General features: G+C 35.4%; 1 protein-coding gene across 9 annotated transcripts in view; it reads right to left on the reverse strand.

The window, feature by feature from the left end:
- The window catches only part of TUT4 (terminal uridylyl transferase 4), a 143040-nt gene that overhangs the window by 45923 nt on the left and 81108 nt on the right, over nucleotides 1-16009 (reverse strand). For all 9 annotated transcript variants that reach the window (XM_060022067.1, XM_060022037.1, XM_060022054.1 and 6 more), the window contains 6 exons: nucleotides 15705-15793; nucleotides 14294-14345; nucleotides 12042-12111; nucleotides 10298-10424; nucleotides 2232-2351; nucleotides 1854-2066 (listed from right to left, as the gene is read on the reverse strand). In XM_060022067.1, the coding sequence (XP_059878050.1) occupies nucleotides 1854-2066; nucleotides 2232-2351; nucleotides 10298-10424; nucleotides 12042-12111; nucleotides 14294-14345; nucleotides 15705-15793 (671 nt within the window). The remainder of the gene's footprint in view (nucleotides 1-1853; nucleotides 2067-2231; nucleotides 2352-10297; nucleotides 10425-12041; nucleotides 12112-14293; nucleotides 14346-15704; nucleotides 15794-16009) is intronic.

Raw genomic sequence — 16009 nt, forward strand, 5'->3', positions numbered from 1 at the left:
TGATTGTTGTGTTCAGACTATAAAGGGGACAAGGGTAAATGCAGGGAAACTTATTATGAGTCTGTGGTAGTAGTCCAGGACAGAGATGATATGGCTAGGACCAGGATGGTAACAGGGTAAGTGGTCAAATTGTGGATATATTTTGAAGTAGAGATGACAGGATTTCCTGACAGACTTGGTATGGGGTATGAAAGAGAGAAGTAAAGGATGACTCCAAGGTTTTTGACTGAGCAACTGAAAGGATGAAGTGCCATCAACTGAGATGGGAAAACTGCATGTGGAGCAAAGGGATGACCCAGAGTTCAGTTTTAGACACATTAAGATTAAGACATCTATTAGACATCTTAGTAGAAACATTAAATAGCAGGTTGGAAATACAATTATAGAGTTTAGGAGAGAGGTTTGGCCTAACATTTAAACTTGGGAGTCATCATCATATAGATGGTACTTAAAATCCATGAGATTGGATGAGATCACCAAGGGAGTGTAGATACAGAAAAAAGGCAGGGATCAAGGACTGAACCTTAGAATACTCCAACATTAAAGAGATTGGAGAGGAAAGGAAGAACCAACAAACAGGCTGAGAAGGAATAATCAGGCATGGGTGTGGTATCCTGAAAGTCAAGTTAAGAAATTTTTTAGAGAAGGAAATAATCAACTGCAAATGTTGCTGATAAGTCAAAAAAGATAAAAATTGTGAAATAACTATTGGATTTAGCCATGTGGAGGATACTGACACTGGTAAAACAAGTTTTGGCAGATTGATGGGGGTCAAAGCCTGAGTAGAGTGAGTTAAAAGGAAACAGAGAAATTGGAAATAGTGTATATAAACAATTCTTTCAAGAAGTTTTCCTGCAAAAGGGAGCAAGGAAATAGCTGGGAGGGGAAATGGTGTCAAGATTTTTCTTTAAAGTGGGAGATGTAAAAGCATGTATGATTCAGTAAAGAATGAAAAATTGGTAACCTAGGATGGAAAGAGAAGAACTGCTAGAGCAATATTCCGGAATAGACAAGAAGGGATGAGACTAAACACACAAGTTAAGATAATGACTTTAGATAGCAACACAGGAACTTTTCATAAAGGTTATGAAAGCTGGCAGCAAGGCAGAGTATGTGAGCGCAGATAGTGGGAGATGGTGGTGGGAGTGGAAAGTTCTCTTTTGATTGCTTCAGTTTTCTCAGAGAAGTAATAATAAGCAAAATCATTAGCTGAGAGTATTGATGGTTTGAGAAAAGGGTAGAAGGTAGTCTAGGAAAGTGGAAGAACTGAACATGTGCTCGGGAACTACATATACTTCAGTATAGCTAGAGCAATGATTTCTGTAATGTTCACATTTTTGTAGTAATGTCTGTCTACTTCAGAAGACTACATGCTTCTGGAGGACATAATCCATGAATATGCATCTTGGGTTCTCTAGCACTCAAGGTAATGCCTGGCACATAGCTGGTCCTTAATAAATGAAGTTTGAGTGATTAAATAAGCCAGCCACCCTCTATAGGAGCACAAGGCCTTTATTTCTTCACCAGTCTGGCAACATAATCCCCATATGCTAAAGCTTTGGTCACAGCCCAACTCCTGAAGGAAATTTTTCTTATCTAAATGAAAAAGATAAAAGAATTACCTTGATATGATTCAAACAATACAAGCCTTTCAAAATGAGGTATATATTTATTAGGGAATCTTGGTACTGAAAAACTAAACCAGATCAACCCCTCACTTTACAGATGAGGAAAATGAGGCCAAGAGGCTTACTCAAGGTCAGTCAGTCAATCTACTATTAAAATAGCTTCAATTGAAGGCATCACAAATTCTACAGATAGAAAAGCCAAAAACAAAAACAAAAAAAGCTTACTTTGCCATGTTTTTCCTTCATGGCATTACTTTGGTTGTCTGTTTCTGTCTTCTTGGTATCATCTTTTGGTTGGTCTGCCTTAGCTTTGTTTTCCTCAGCAATTGAGTTTTTCTCAGTTGCACTACTTGAATTATATTCCCACTTCACAAACTTCTCTTCTACTATGCCCTTCAGCTGAAAGTCATCCATCCTTTTTGGGTCAAAGCCTTCAATCTATATAAAAAGGCATTCCAAATTGGTAGTGGAAAGTTATTAAAAGAAAAAAAATGATGGACAAACAGACAAACCAGAATTCCAGCTTTAAATGTGTGAACAGAGCACTCTGCAAGAATGAACTACGTATATACATGTGCATACATGTTACAAACTGATGCTTACCCAACTTCCAAGTAAGCAAGGAAGAAGAGGGGGTTTTCTTTGTTGTAGAAAAAACATCACCATTAAAGCAAAACAGTAAGAAGGGATTCCGCCATCAGTTTGGGAGTCAATATAGCACAACTGCAAAATGAAGGGGAAAAAAAGTACCACCATTTAACGTTCTTTCTGTTCTCCTAAAAAATAAAAGTAGCTTTTGTCTTCCTACCATAATCATTGTTAAAAGTTCAAATAATGACAAATATAAGGAATGACCTGAAATCATACCACCCTGAAATAACTATTTATATATTGGTAACCATCTTTCCATTCATTTCCTTACTGCATATGAAGATACATACATATTTTAGTTAAATGGAATCATATCACACATAGTGCTTTTACTGTGAACATCTTTTTAAAATCTTATTTTCTTATCTTGCCTCTACTTTTGCCTCAATGTTAACGATCTTCTATGTACTCTTCCATGCCTTTTTCTATACTCAAATAACCATATACAAATATACATTCCTATTTTCTATATAAATACAGGGAGGATTTTATAGTTTTTGTCATGTTTTACCAAAATAGACATCTCTCTGTATATTACTCTTCTCCCTTAACAATGCACCAAGAAAGTCCCTCTTAGTCAATTAGTATATATCTAACACATCTTTTAAAATGGTTAAATTATAGCCTATGATCTGGATGGTTATTCAATAGTTCCCTCACCCAAGGACTTTCACATTTTGTTCCCAGTTTTGCCACTTTAAACAGTCCTGTAATATTTATCCTTATACATTTTCCTAAATACTGGTGCTCATTTCTATGAGCTATATTCCCAGGAATGTGTTTGCTAGATTTTAAAATGTGATATATTTAAATTCTAATAAATATTATAAGATTGTTTTCCAAAATCAGTACAGAAATTTCTCTTTTCATCAGTAACAAGAAGGTATACACATGCTTCCCAATACTAGGTGTTACAACCTTTTCTTCTTTAAATATTTATTTTATTTACTTATTTATTTGGTTGTGCTGGGTCTTCGTTGCGGCTCGCCTGCTCCTTAGTTGTGGCTCGCCTGCTCCTTAGTTGCAGCACATGTACTCCTTAGTTGCGGCCAGAGGGCTCCTTAGTTGTGGCATGTATGTGGAATCTAGTTTCCTGACCAGGGATCAAACACAGGCACCCTGCACTGGGAGCGCGGAGTCTTAACCACTGCGCCGCCAGGGAAGTCCCTATTTTTTTTATTTTTTCTTTTTAATTAAGTAAAGTTGATTTACAAAGTTGTGTTAGTTTCAGGTGTACAGGTGTTACCACTTTAAAAAAATTGTCAACAAGATGGGTGAGATATAATATCTAATAGTTACTTCAATTTGCATTTCCTTGATGCTAAGAGGTTATACAAATTTTCATGTATTTACTAACCATTTGGATTTGCTCTTTTCTGAACTATTAAATCTTTTGCCAGTTTTTCTATTTTCATCAATACATATCGATTTGTACGTGTTCTTTTTTATGTTATAAATAATAACTCTTTATATCTGACATACGCATTTGAAAAATGTTATTTTTTCCTAATCTGCTTTGGCATCATTTATAGTACTTTTTATCATATAAAATGTATTGTTTATATAAATAGTTAAATATGCTTAATATCTTCTACGTTTCCTACCATGATAAAGATGTTTCTCCAATCCACAGGTTACATATACATACTCTTAAATTTTCTTCTAAAATTGTGAATTTTCATTTGAGTGCAATTTATTTTTGCATTTAGTGTGCTAAGGGTCCAACATTATTTTCTTCAAGAAAGGTACAGTTCTGACAGAACCATTTATTAAATAAACCATTGTTTTCTCACTGAAATCTTTTATTCTTTTCATAGATTAAAATCTCATTTACCCTAGGACCTACTTATGGGCTTTCTATTCTGTTCCACAGATCTACTTGTCTATTCCTATGCAATGGTATACACTTGACTAAAGCAGTTTTATAGTGGTAAAGTACCTCCTCCTTCACTAGTTTTCTTTTTCTGAATTATTCTGGCTTCTCTCAAACATTTATTCTTCCATACTAACTTTAAGATTACGTTATAATTTTTTTCCCCAAATTCTTGGTAATTCTAATTAAAATTATTGTACATTTGAAAATTAATTTAAGGGGACTTTACATTTTAGGGATACCATCTCCCTATCCAATAACTTGGTGTATTTGCATTTTCCAAAAATTTAGGAGTGGTCATCAATTACTCTTTCCCTCACCTCTTGCATCCATTACCTCTGCAAGTCCTACTTCCAAAACTTATCCCAAATCTGTCTACTTAGCTTCATATCCATTCTAACCTAGCACAGATCATTATCCTCTCTAGCTGATCTACCACAACAGCCTGTTCACTGGGTTCCCTATTTCTACTCTTTACCCCCAGAAGACCTTTTCCAAGCATAAATCACGTCAAGTCATATACTGCTTTTAAAACTTATCCAATGAAATTAAAATACAAGTTCCTTACCACTGGAAGTGCCTGTCTAACCTCATCCTCTACAACGTTCACTCTCACTCGCTTCATTCCAGTCACTCTTGCCTTTTTCTGCTCCTTAAGAGCTCATTCTCACCTTACAGGCTTTTTACTAGCTATCCCTTGGATTCTATTCCCTGAGACGATCAAGTGGCTGGTAACGCTGGTCAGAGTTTATATATCACATCCTCAAAGAGACTTCCCTGCCCATCCAGTGAAATGTCACTCTCTTATCACATCACCTCATTTTAATGGCACTAAATTCTACCAGATATTGTGTTATTTATATATTTTTTTACTGTCTGATTCTTCCAAAAGTATGTAAGCTTCATGATAGCAGGACTCAGTACATCTTGTTAGATGTTTCCAACACCTAAGAACAGTATTTAGAACACAGGAAGCATTTAACAAATGTTTGCTCAATAAATAAATTTGTTCAGATTTTGTTTTCACCATTCAATAACACAATTTTCTTCCTGTACCCTTATTAAATTTATGTTAGTATTTTATAATTTGTGTCACTGTCATGAAGATAATATTTTTCCCTGCTTCTATTCTATAAGATTATTTTTATGACAGAGAAAAGCTACTGATTTTTGTATGTTTATACTGTATTTAGTCATCACAAATTCTAGCAGTTTTTAACTAGGGTTTTCTAGGTATACAATCATATCATTAGCAAAGAGAACATCTTATTGTTTTTCTAATTTTTTTTAAATTTCTAATGTTTTTTCTAATTTTCTAATTTACATTCATTACTTCGTTTTCTTTCCTTGCTGCATTTTTTAAATCTCCAAAACAATGTATAACATAATTGATGAACATCTCTGTAATATTCCTTATTTTAACACATATGGCTTGAGTAATTCACTTTTTTTTTTTTTTTTTTGCGGTACGCAGGCCTCTCACTGTCATGGCCTCTCCCGTTGCGGAGCACAGGTTCCGGAAGCGCAGGCTTAGCGGCCATGGCTCACGGGCCCAGCCGCTCCACGGCATGTGGGATCTTCCCAGACCAGGGCACGAACTCGCGCCCCCTGCATCAGCAGGCGGACTCTCAACCACTGCGCCACCAGGGAATCCCACTTGAGTATATATATATATATATGTTGTGTTTTTTATTTAATTTTACTTTTGGCTGCATTGGGTCTTCGTTGCTGCACATGGGCTTTCTCTAGTTGCAGCAAGCAGGGGCTACTCTTCGTTGCGGTGCGCAGGCTTCTCATTGCAGTGACTTCTCTTGTTGAGCACGGGCTCCAGGCGCACAGGCTTCAGTAGCTGTGGCGCGTGGGCTTAGTTGCTCGACAGCATGTGGGATCTTCCCAGACCAGGGATCGAACCCGTGTCCCCTGCATTAGCAGGCGGATTCTTAACCACTGTACCACGAGGGAAGTCCCCACTTTCTTATATTTTATTTAGACTTTTGCATTTATTTGAGTAAGATCAGCCTGTAATTGGACTGTTATTATTTTCCTTACATAATAAAGACATAGCATAATCACTAAAGCCTTAGTAAATTTAAGAATATAATTTGAAATAAAAAAGGATTAAAAAACACTGATAAAAAGAGCTTAGGACTTCCCTGGTGGCATAGTGGTTAAGAATCCGCCTGCCAATGCAGGGGACAGGGGTTCGATCCCTGGTCTGGGAAGATCCCACATGCCATGGAGCAACTAAGCCCACACGCCACAACTACTGAAGCCTGCGCACCTAGAGCCTGCGCTCCGCAGCAAGACAAGCCACCACAGTGAGAAGCCCATGCACCGCAACGAAAATAGTAGCCCCCACTCGCCACAACTAGAGAAAGCCCACACGCAGCAACGAAGACCCAAAACGGCCAAAAATAAATAAATACATTTATTTAAATAAATAAATAAATTTGAAAGAGAGCTCAAAATATTCCACTAGAATAAATTCTCATTTATCCAGGGTATTAGGACAAAGGGTATGCTGCCTAATGAATAAGTCAAGTTAACCAGAAACTTCTTTGCAACTAAAAGGAGCTGCTCATGTAAGCTGTTAACACTATCAGACATCTCACAGAGGAAAAACACTGAGGTAGTTTAACAGAGAGCTCTTAAAACAGAGATCTCATAGCCAAGACATGGAAATAACCTAAACGTCTATAGACAGATAAATGGATAAAGGAAATGTGCTATATACACACAATGAAACATTATTTAGCCTTAAAAAAGAAGGAAATTCTGCCATTTGCGACAATACAGATAGACCTAGAGGACATTATTTATGCTAAGTGAAATAAGACAGGCACAGAAAGACAAATGTTATATCTCACTTATATGTGGAATCTAAAATAGTCAAACTAATTAGAAGCGAAGAGATTGGTGGCTACCGGAGGCTGGGGTAGAGGGAAATGGGAAGATTGTTGGTCAAGGGGTATAAAATTTCAGTTACACAAGATGAATAAGTTATGGTGATCTAATGTACAGCGTGGTGACTATAGTTAACCATACTGTACCATATACTTGAAATTTGTTAAGTTAGATCTCAAGTGTTTTCTCACTACACACACAAAAACCGTAACTAAAATGGTAACTGTGTGAGGTAACAGATATGTTAATTAGCTTGACTGGTGATTATTTCACAATGTATACATATATCAAATCACCAAGTTGTATACCTTAAATATATACAATAAAAAATACAAATAAAGTAAAACCCCCAGGAATCTCTTTTAGATGTCAGATATTGCTAAAATTAATTCTTATGTTAACTACAAAAAGTGGCTCTGAGTCAGGAAACGTGACTATATTGGACTGATAAGGCTAAGAGTTTTGCTGCCCAGAGTATTAATAGGCTTTCCCAGAAAACAATTTCTTATTAGTAGAATGCTAAGAATATAGCTACTTAAGAATGGAGACAGCCAGAGAACAATCAACAGCAATCTCATGATATCAATTACAAGAATAAATTATATTCATATACTATAATTTTTCTGAACCCTCAAATCATGGAAAATCTGTGCTTTACTAAATAACATACAATGTGGATTAAAACTTCAAGATAAATAAAGCTGTTGGAAAAAAATATTTGAGAGGAATTATTTGAGAGAAATCATTTCTAGGTTTCTTACAATAAACTCAGAAAATGAAAATCACTGGGAAAAGCTCTTTGCAACTAACACAGCTGCCAAAAATGAGACACATCGCTCTGTTGGAAACAGAAAGGAACCACTCTGCAACCAGCTTTGTAACACGTTTTTTAGTGTCCTTCACTGATTGGTATGTTTAGAATCAATATAAATTTGAGTAACCTTTTCAAAGAGACCACTTTAGGAAACAAAGTTTATAGGCCACTTTTTTTTTCCCAAATGAAAATAAGCTGAATACCATTTATAGTCTTCTAACACAGTCTAATTACTTAAAAGAACAAAAGAAGTATGTGAGAAAACTAAGACTATTTATGACCACTAAAAAAATTAAGGCATAATTAAATAGTACCATCCCAGAGGCAGCTATTTATTCCTTCATTCCTTATGAAGCCACTAACCTTCCTGGAGTTGATAAACTTAGTTTCCTGAGTAATGGCTAGTCCTTGTCTACCAGTCTCATCCCATACTCTGAGAAACTTTAGTTACTAGGGTTGTCACACCAGTCCTATCCCTGCTGACTTATCGTTGTTTAAATAATCTCACTTGCCAATTGAACAAAAAAGATTTGTGTAGCATTTTAGAATTCAAAGTATATTCTCATTCATTATCTCATATCACTTTTGAAATAATCTCTCCAGATAGAAAAATTGAAGCTCAGATGGATGAAGTGCCTTGCTCAAATTGATATAAATATCTAGTATAAAAATTAGAGTTGGAATTGGTTTATTCCATTTCACAGCACTAAATTTCTGTAGTATGCCAGGCATTATGCTAGGCACAGAATATAATGAGATAAATAAGAGGAGGTTCACCCTCCCTCAGACTGGTTCACTGCTCCCAGTCACTTCCAAGGATTAACAATCTTTCTGAAGAACTGGGCCATGTATTCAACAAATATTTATTAAATGCCTACTCTGCACTGGCACAGTAACATAAGAAGCACGATGACCAGCCGTGAATAAATAAAACAGACTAAACTTCCTATCCTTGCAGTTTATAATTTCATGGAAGAAAACAGATCACAAACAAATATATGAATATGTATGGAAGGTGGCAGTAAGTGCTATGAACAAAATAAAGCAGGGTAAAGGCAGAGAGAGTGATGGAGGCAATGCTATTTTATACAGGGTGGTCCAGGAGACTCTGGTAAGATGAAATTTGAGCAGAAACTTGAAAAAAAGTAAAAGAGTGAACCATTCTGGATATGTGGGGTAAGAACATTTTAGATGAAGGGAATAGCAAACACAAAGGTGTTAGGTATGAAGACACCCCAACTTAGGCTTTCTGACTGTTCCATACTTTTCAAGCTGTTCCTTACTCAGACAGCTGGTTCTGTCCCAACTATGGGGAGAATCAAAAGTCGAGACAAAATATTTCTAAAAGAATCCTCTGGCTGTTTTTGTTCTCAAGTTATCACTCCACCACTACCCCACTAACTCATCTTCTTTGTATAAGACAGAGAATTTACTCATCATTAGTCTAACAAGTAATGAATACTACACTGATGAATACTATATACAAAAACTAAAATCTCTCTCTCTCTAGTCATTTGGACTGATATTTACCACTCCTCGCCACCTCCAAGGGGTAACCTGGAGCACAGGGGGAACCACAGCCTTTAATAATATGTGAATTCTAATTTAGGAAACTTAGATAACAAATTCTTAGCAGTTGGCCATTCAGAAATTGCTGCAGGGGGGATTTCCCTGGTGGCGCAGTGGTTAAGAATCCGCCTGCCAATGCAGGGGACAGGGGTTCAAGCCCTGGTCCGGGAAGATCCCACATGCCACGGAACAACTAAGCCCGTGCACCACAACTACTGAGCCTGAGCTCTATAGCCCGTGAGCCACAACTACTGAACCCATGCGCTTAGAGCCTGTGCTCCGCAACAAGAGAAGCCACCGCAATGAGAAGCCCGCTCACCACAATGAAGAGTAGCCCCCGCTCGCCGCAACTAAAGAAGGCCCGTGCACAGCAACAAAAGACCCAATGCAGCCAAAAATAAATAAATAAATTCATTAAAAAAAAAAAGAAAGAAATTGCTGCAGGTTACCAATAATTTAGAGGAAAGAAAATAATGTTCTAAGACAGACACTGGGAAAAAAATATGCTAACAAAAGAATCTTAACTTGCATAACAATATCTTACAACCTTACAACCTTAACTTACAATTACAATTAAGAGTGAAAACTTGAGTCTCAAATACTAAGATGTGAAAGAGAATATTTCTACACTGAATAAAAGAGAATAAAGTACAATAATTAAACATTCTAAAGTATATTAATAAACTCTACATGCCTATGAAACTATTTTCATGTCCATTATCAGAACCTGCCACACCACTTTCTGTCCACAAATAACTATTTTGTCCCCATATTATTATGATTTATGTTACATGTTAGTGCAAGAAAAAGCCTCAGTTATCTTAAATGTTAGGTACTTTTTTCCTCTGTTCCACTTACCTTAGCCCAATAGCGAAAGGCTAACACCAAGGGAGTAAAGACAGGTTCCATTTTGCCAAGAGCAGCAAGTAAGTCAGTAGTGAGGCATGCCATATCATTTCCTGCACTCACTCTACAAAGTAAACCACTGTGAATGAGAAAGAAACAAATTTTCACTGTACTAATACCTTAAAAACCAGAATACTTCAAATCCTGTGGCTATCCTTTCCAGTCACCACAATTAACACCTAAGAATTCATAATAAAAACAAATGTTTTAACAAACTTAGAGCTAACAGAAAACTATATATCATTTCCATCACTAGAGTTCCATACAAATTAAAGATGTTTTAACTATCCATTTATACTTCAGAAATAAATTTTAACCTCACTTAGTATTTAATATTTAAGTTCATGAAAAATTAATTTCAAAAGCAGCATTAAGATGCACCAAAATTTGATTTATGTGAGGGGAAAGACATTGATATCATCAATGTCAAATAGTACAACATACCTTCCTAGTCCATTCTTTTTACCTTGCACATGATAAAAACAAAAAATGAAATACTGGGGCTTCCCTGGTGGCGCAGTGGTTGAGAGTCCACCTGCCGATGCAGGGGACAAGGGTTCGTGCCCCAGTCCGGGAGGATCCCGCATGCCGCAGAGCGGCTGGGCTCGTGGGCCATGGCTGCTGAGCCTGCACATCCGGAGCCTGTGCTCCGCAACGGGAGAGGCCGCAACAGTGAGAGGCCCGCGTACCGCAAAAAAAAAAAAAAAAAAAAAAAAAATGAAATACTGAATTGACTAGCTATACTTCTTGACTCTAATTTTTCCTATCCAAGCTTTCATGACTTTATTGATATGCTATTTTCAGATTAGAGATCAGAAAGAATTTATCTATTAATCCACAAGTAATGCTTATATGTAAGTGAATATAGGAGCTACATTAAACGGAGTGACAGAATTGTAGAAGAAACATTTCTGTGGCAGGGAAAAGAATGTGACTGAGGTTGCCGCAGAGGCAATTTGACACAATGTGGTAGGAAAAACACTAGAAGTCAGAATACCTCTATTCCAATTCTGATTTTCCCCTGAATAATTTGAATTTGGACAAATCACTTAATCACTCCAGGTCTCAATTTTCTAATTTAGACAATAAGGAAGTTGAACTAGATCTCCAAAGATTCTTCTAGCTTTGAATAAAAAAACAGAGTAATCTTAAAATGTAAGAAATAATAATTAATAATCAATAAAAGAATATATTATTTCCATATTGTTTCCATCTCTCCCACACTGGTTTCAAATACAATTATTTCAGTTTCCTTTGTCAAAGGCATGTTGCTCTCTCAGTCCTATAAATATCTGAATAGAAAGCGAAGATCAATCTTCAATGACTCCTTGAATTTCAGTGAACTAAAAACTAGATTCTAATAGACAGACCCTTGAGAAGACAGTCTATTTCTTATTTATGTTTGAAATAAGCAAAGCAGTACCTAACATATAGTAAATGCTCAATACTGTTGGGTGAATAAACAAATGAAAAGTTTTGCATTAGAATGTTTTATTTTTAACTCTCTAATAACTCCATTTCTTGTTCACATGCTTTTAGCAGGCTTGCTAATTTTAATAAATAGAAACTAGCTTAGTCAAATTAATCCAAGAAGAAATCTAAAACAAAACTCTTCTCTCTTACAGATATCCACTGCATACTTGGTTGTTGTTAATTTTTTTTAAAAAAACTTTATTTTCTCTTCATTGTTACCGACCTTTTCCGATCTTTGCACACCACAACAGGAACTTTAGCGTGAAAATCAGATTCCACATCTACATATAATACTAATAAAGAAAAAAAATAAAACATGTAAGCTAATGTCAACATCTCTCAAATGTCTGCTCTATGGTAAACATTAAGTAATCGTTTCCTTCTAAAAATCACTCTCACTGCTTCTGTGGGACAATCCACTCTTCTCGTTTTAAGCATCAACCCAACAGAATCTCTTACCTCTCTTGGTGTCATTTGCTGTATTATCACAAACCACAGACAGGCAGAGTCCCAAATACTGTCCGAACATTATAATTACCTTAAGAAGAAAGGTTTTAACATCCCTAAAAGTTTGAATATTTCCAAGTAAATATACAATATAGTCAAAGTTGTTAAACCTTCATAGATATAGCAAACAGAGGACACCACTTACTTCCGAAGGCTATTTCCACAGGAGTCACAACAGGAGAACCTACAATGCTTTGACAATATAGTTCTTTTAAATTATCCATGGCAGTAAAAGGCTAACTCTACTGGCCCTATTTCCTGTTAATATACGAAGAGTCTGCCAAAGCTCTTAAGGAAGGACTAACAGGTGAAGTACACTTCCACTCTGAAGTCTTTCTCTACATCTCCAAGGCCCCATGCCATAAAATACCTAATCTAAACAAAAATAGATGGATTAACATTATCTCATTTGAAGTTCAGAAAAAATCTCTTAGTAGTACCTGTTGGAATTATTAATCTATTCAAAACAAATGTGCTGAAAAGCTTCATGTCAGGAATTACATTATGCATGATGGATATGACAATGAATAGATACAAAGAGCTCAATTAGGGATTTGGAAAACAAATATATAAAAAAATAAATCCTGCAGATAACAGGACAGAGGTCTTTAAAGAGTACAGAGGGCATAAAGGAGGGAATAATCAATTTTACATTCAGACTGAATTTTAGAAACCTATGTTATATGGCTTAAGATGATCTATTCATGTATTTTAGTGGAAAACATATTTAAAATATTTTTGCTACATTGATAGTGTCTAGTGAGTCTAAAGAGGTAAAAGCGCTTATCTATATTATGCTTTAGAGTGTTTGTGCAATGAGAGTCAACTATTTATTACAGAAGAAAACTTCCTTTACAGGTTAAACTGGACCAAAATCATCCCTTAAATATTAATATCCCAGGAAAATGGCCAAAAAGCTGATAAATAATGGAGAGCTGATAGGGCAGACAGAGAGAAGAAAAGAACTTTAGAACTGACACTAGAGCCAATGAGAGGGTATGGCTAAAATCAATAAACTCTCTCTTCTAAGCCAAAATGGAAATATTTTTGACAGGTAATTATGATTCATAAAATATAAGATGACAATAGTAATAATAATAACAATCACAGCAGCAGAAATTTAATAAGAAGGTACTGTAAACCAGGTACTTTTCTAAGCTATGGCTTAACCCATTTCATCCTCATAAACAACCCTCTCATCAAAAAGATACTACATTATTGCCATTTTATAGATGAGAAAACTGAAGCATTAACACTTAAGTAATTTGTCAAAGGACACACAACCAGTAAGTGGTACAACTAACTAAAATTTGCATCTGGAAAGTCTGGCTCCAGATTCTGAGCTCCTAAGCATTTACTTTATATAACAAGAAAAGCAGTAAATAAAACCAAGAAAATAATATTCCAGACTGTACTACATGACCTGGGACCTGCTTTGAGAAAGCTGTAATTTTTAAAATTTTTATTTAAAAAGTATTGTTACCTATATGAATGTCCTTTTTACATAAAAATCAATCCAGACAGATGAGCCACATATGAAAGACTTAGTAGGTATAATCTGGTTGATGTACTATAAATGATTAACATTGTTTTAAGTGGGGAAAAAACATATTTATTCAATGCATACACACATTTTTTCCCCAAGTCTCTCCCTAAATCTTCCTTCATCAACAATCTCCTAATGATTACACGTTTTCTGTCTCATTTTACACAAGAAGCATTCATAATACTCAAAGGCAACATTTTGAAATTACCCAAAAGGCAATCGTTTTTAATATATCAATTTTAAATATGATACTTTTGATCTGACATGTAAATGTTCTAGTACACCTATTAAATACATATGCAATACAATGACGCAAATATGCTAGTAGTTTTACTTTAACTTGGTTAGGCATACATAAACAACACAATGCATATATCTTTAAAGAACTTTCTTTAGAAAAACAACTTTAAAAAGAAACTCACCACTTTTTTTTAAAATCCCAAGCACTTGTATCAGAAGATCTGGATGATTCATCTAAAAGAAGTTTCAAATTAATAAATACACTAACTTCAAAGTTCAAGTTTCAGAACTTTAGAGAATACAAGTAAAATCATGCTCTGTATTTTAAAATAATGAAAACAGAATAGCGTTCTACTTTTATGTTTAGAAATCTTGTTCATGGATGAAGTAAAATCTAATAAATCATATAGTGCTATTATTCCAGCAACACTACTAGAATTAGTGAGTTCTTAGAGAAAAGATTCTGCAATTTCATATCAAAACAAATGAAAAAAGAAATCAGTTTACCAAATGATTTCTAAAGAGAAGTTGTTGAGATAAGAAATTTAAGGGATATTGACAACTGGCAGCATGGCCAAAAGGCTTAGATTAAAGTACTACTTTAAATAACAAGCATGTCAAATATTTAGCTTAAATGTGTACTTTGCTGCTATTTAAAAAGCATTTAATAATCATACCTTACTTGTAAGTTAACGACTATATCAGACTAGAAATTAAAACATCAAATTTTCACCCAAATCAAACCTCCTTGAGCATAAACTTATTATTCAAAAAGTTAAAAACACATCAAATATCAACTGATTATTTTAAATGTTTGATATGTCAGGAAATAAGCAATGTTAGCAATGCTAAACAATATTGGTATTTTGCTAATGGTCCTAGCCACTACTTATTAAAAGTACCTATAATGTGGGGCTTCCCTGGTGGCGCAGTGGTTGAGGGTCCGCCTGCCGATGCAGGGGACACGGGTTCGTGCCCCGGTCCGGGAAGATCCCACATGCCGCGAAGCGGCTAGGCCCGTGAGCCATGGCCCCTGAGCCTGCGCGTCCGGAGCCTGTGCTCCGCAACAGGAGAGGCCATGACAGTGAGAGGCCCGCGTAATGCCAAAAAAAAAAAAAAACAGTACCTATAATGTACCAGGCACTATACAAAACATACTTGGTATATATATCACCTTATTTAATATTGAAGTTATTATTCCTATTTTGGAAATTAGAAACTGAGGCTCAAGAAGGTCAAGTAACTTGCTCATTGCAGCCAAGATTTGAACATCTACAGATGTATGATTTCAAAATTCTTTCCTCTTTCTATACTGCTTACCATAAGCAATAACTGTTCAACACGTTCAAATACAAGCATTTTCCTTTTTTTGACCACCTTCCTCTTCTTTTTTTTTTCTCCCTTATTTTCTTTAATTCCACCTATGCCTGACACCTAAAAAGTACTTTCCAAAAGCACTGTTAAATCATGATGGTAACATTCTACAAGCCAGAGTTTTATATTCTCCTATATCTTCTCTAAAAAGATAACCAATAAACAATACCAAGTACTAATTAAGAACCATACAGAAAAGGGTCTTGTCTAATTACTTACCTTGGGAGGAAATTTTATATCTATATTAACATCACTACTTTTCAGAGCAAACTTAGTCAGAGACGAGCCATACAACCTAAGTGAACACTCTGGAAATGAAGGAAAAATATCATAGCATGAAACAGCATGCAAATATGAGAACTTTAAAAAACAGTGATAGGAAAACTGCATATATTTCAATTCTGTGTCTTCCAATTCTAATACAGCAATTATAGAAGAATAATATCCTTTTCTAACTGATCTACAAAATAGTAAAAATGTTTCTCAGTTATAGGGTTCAGGAAGAGAGAAATAACTCATTCAAG

Source organism: Delphinus delphis, chromosome 1 (genome assembly GCF_949987515.2).
Source record: "Delphinus delphis chromosome 1, mDelDel1.2, whole genome shotgun sequence".
Lineage (NCBI taxonomy): Eukaryota > Metazoa > Chordata > Mammalia > Artiodactyla > Delphinidae > Delphinus > Delphinus delphis.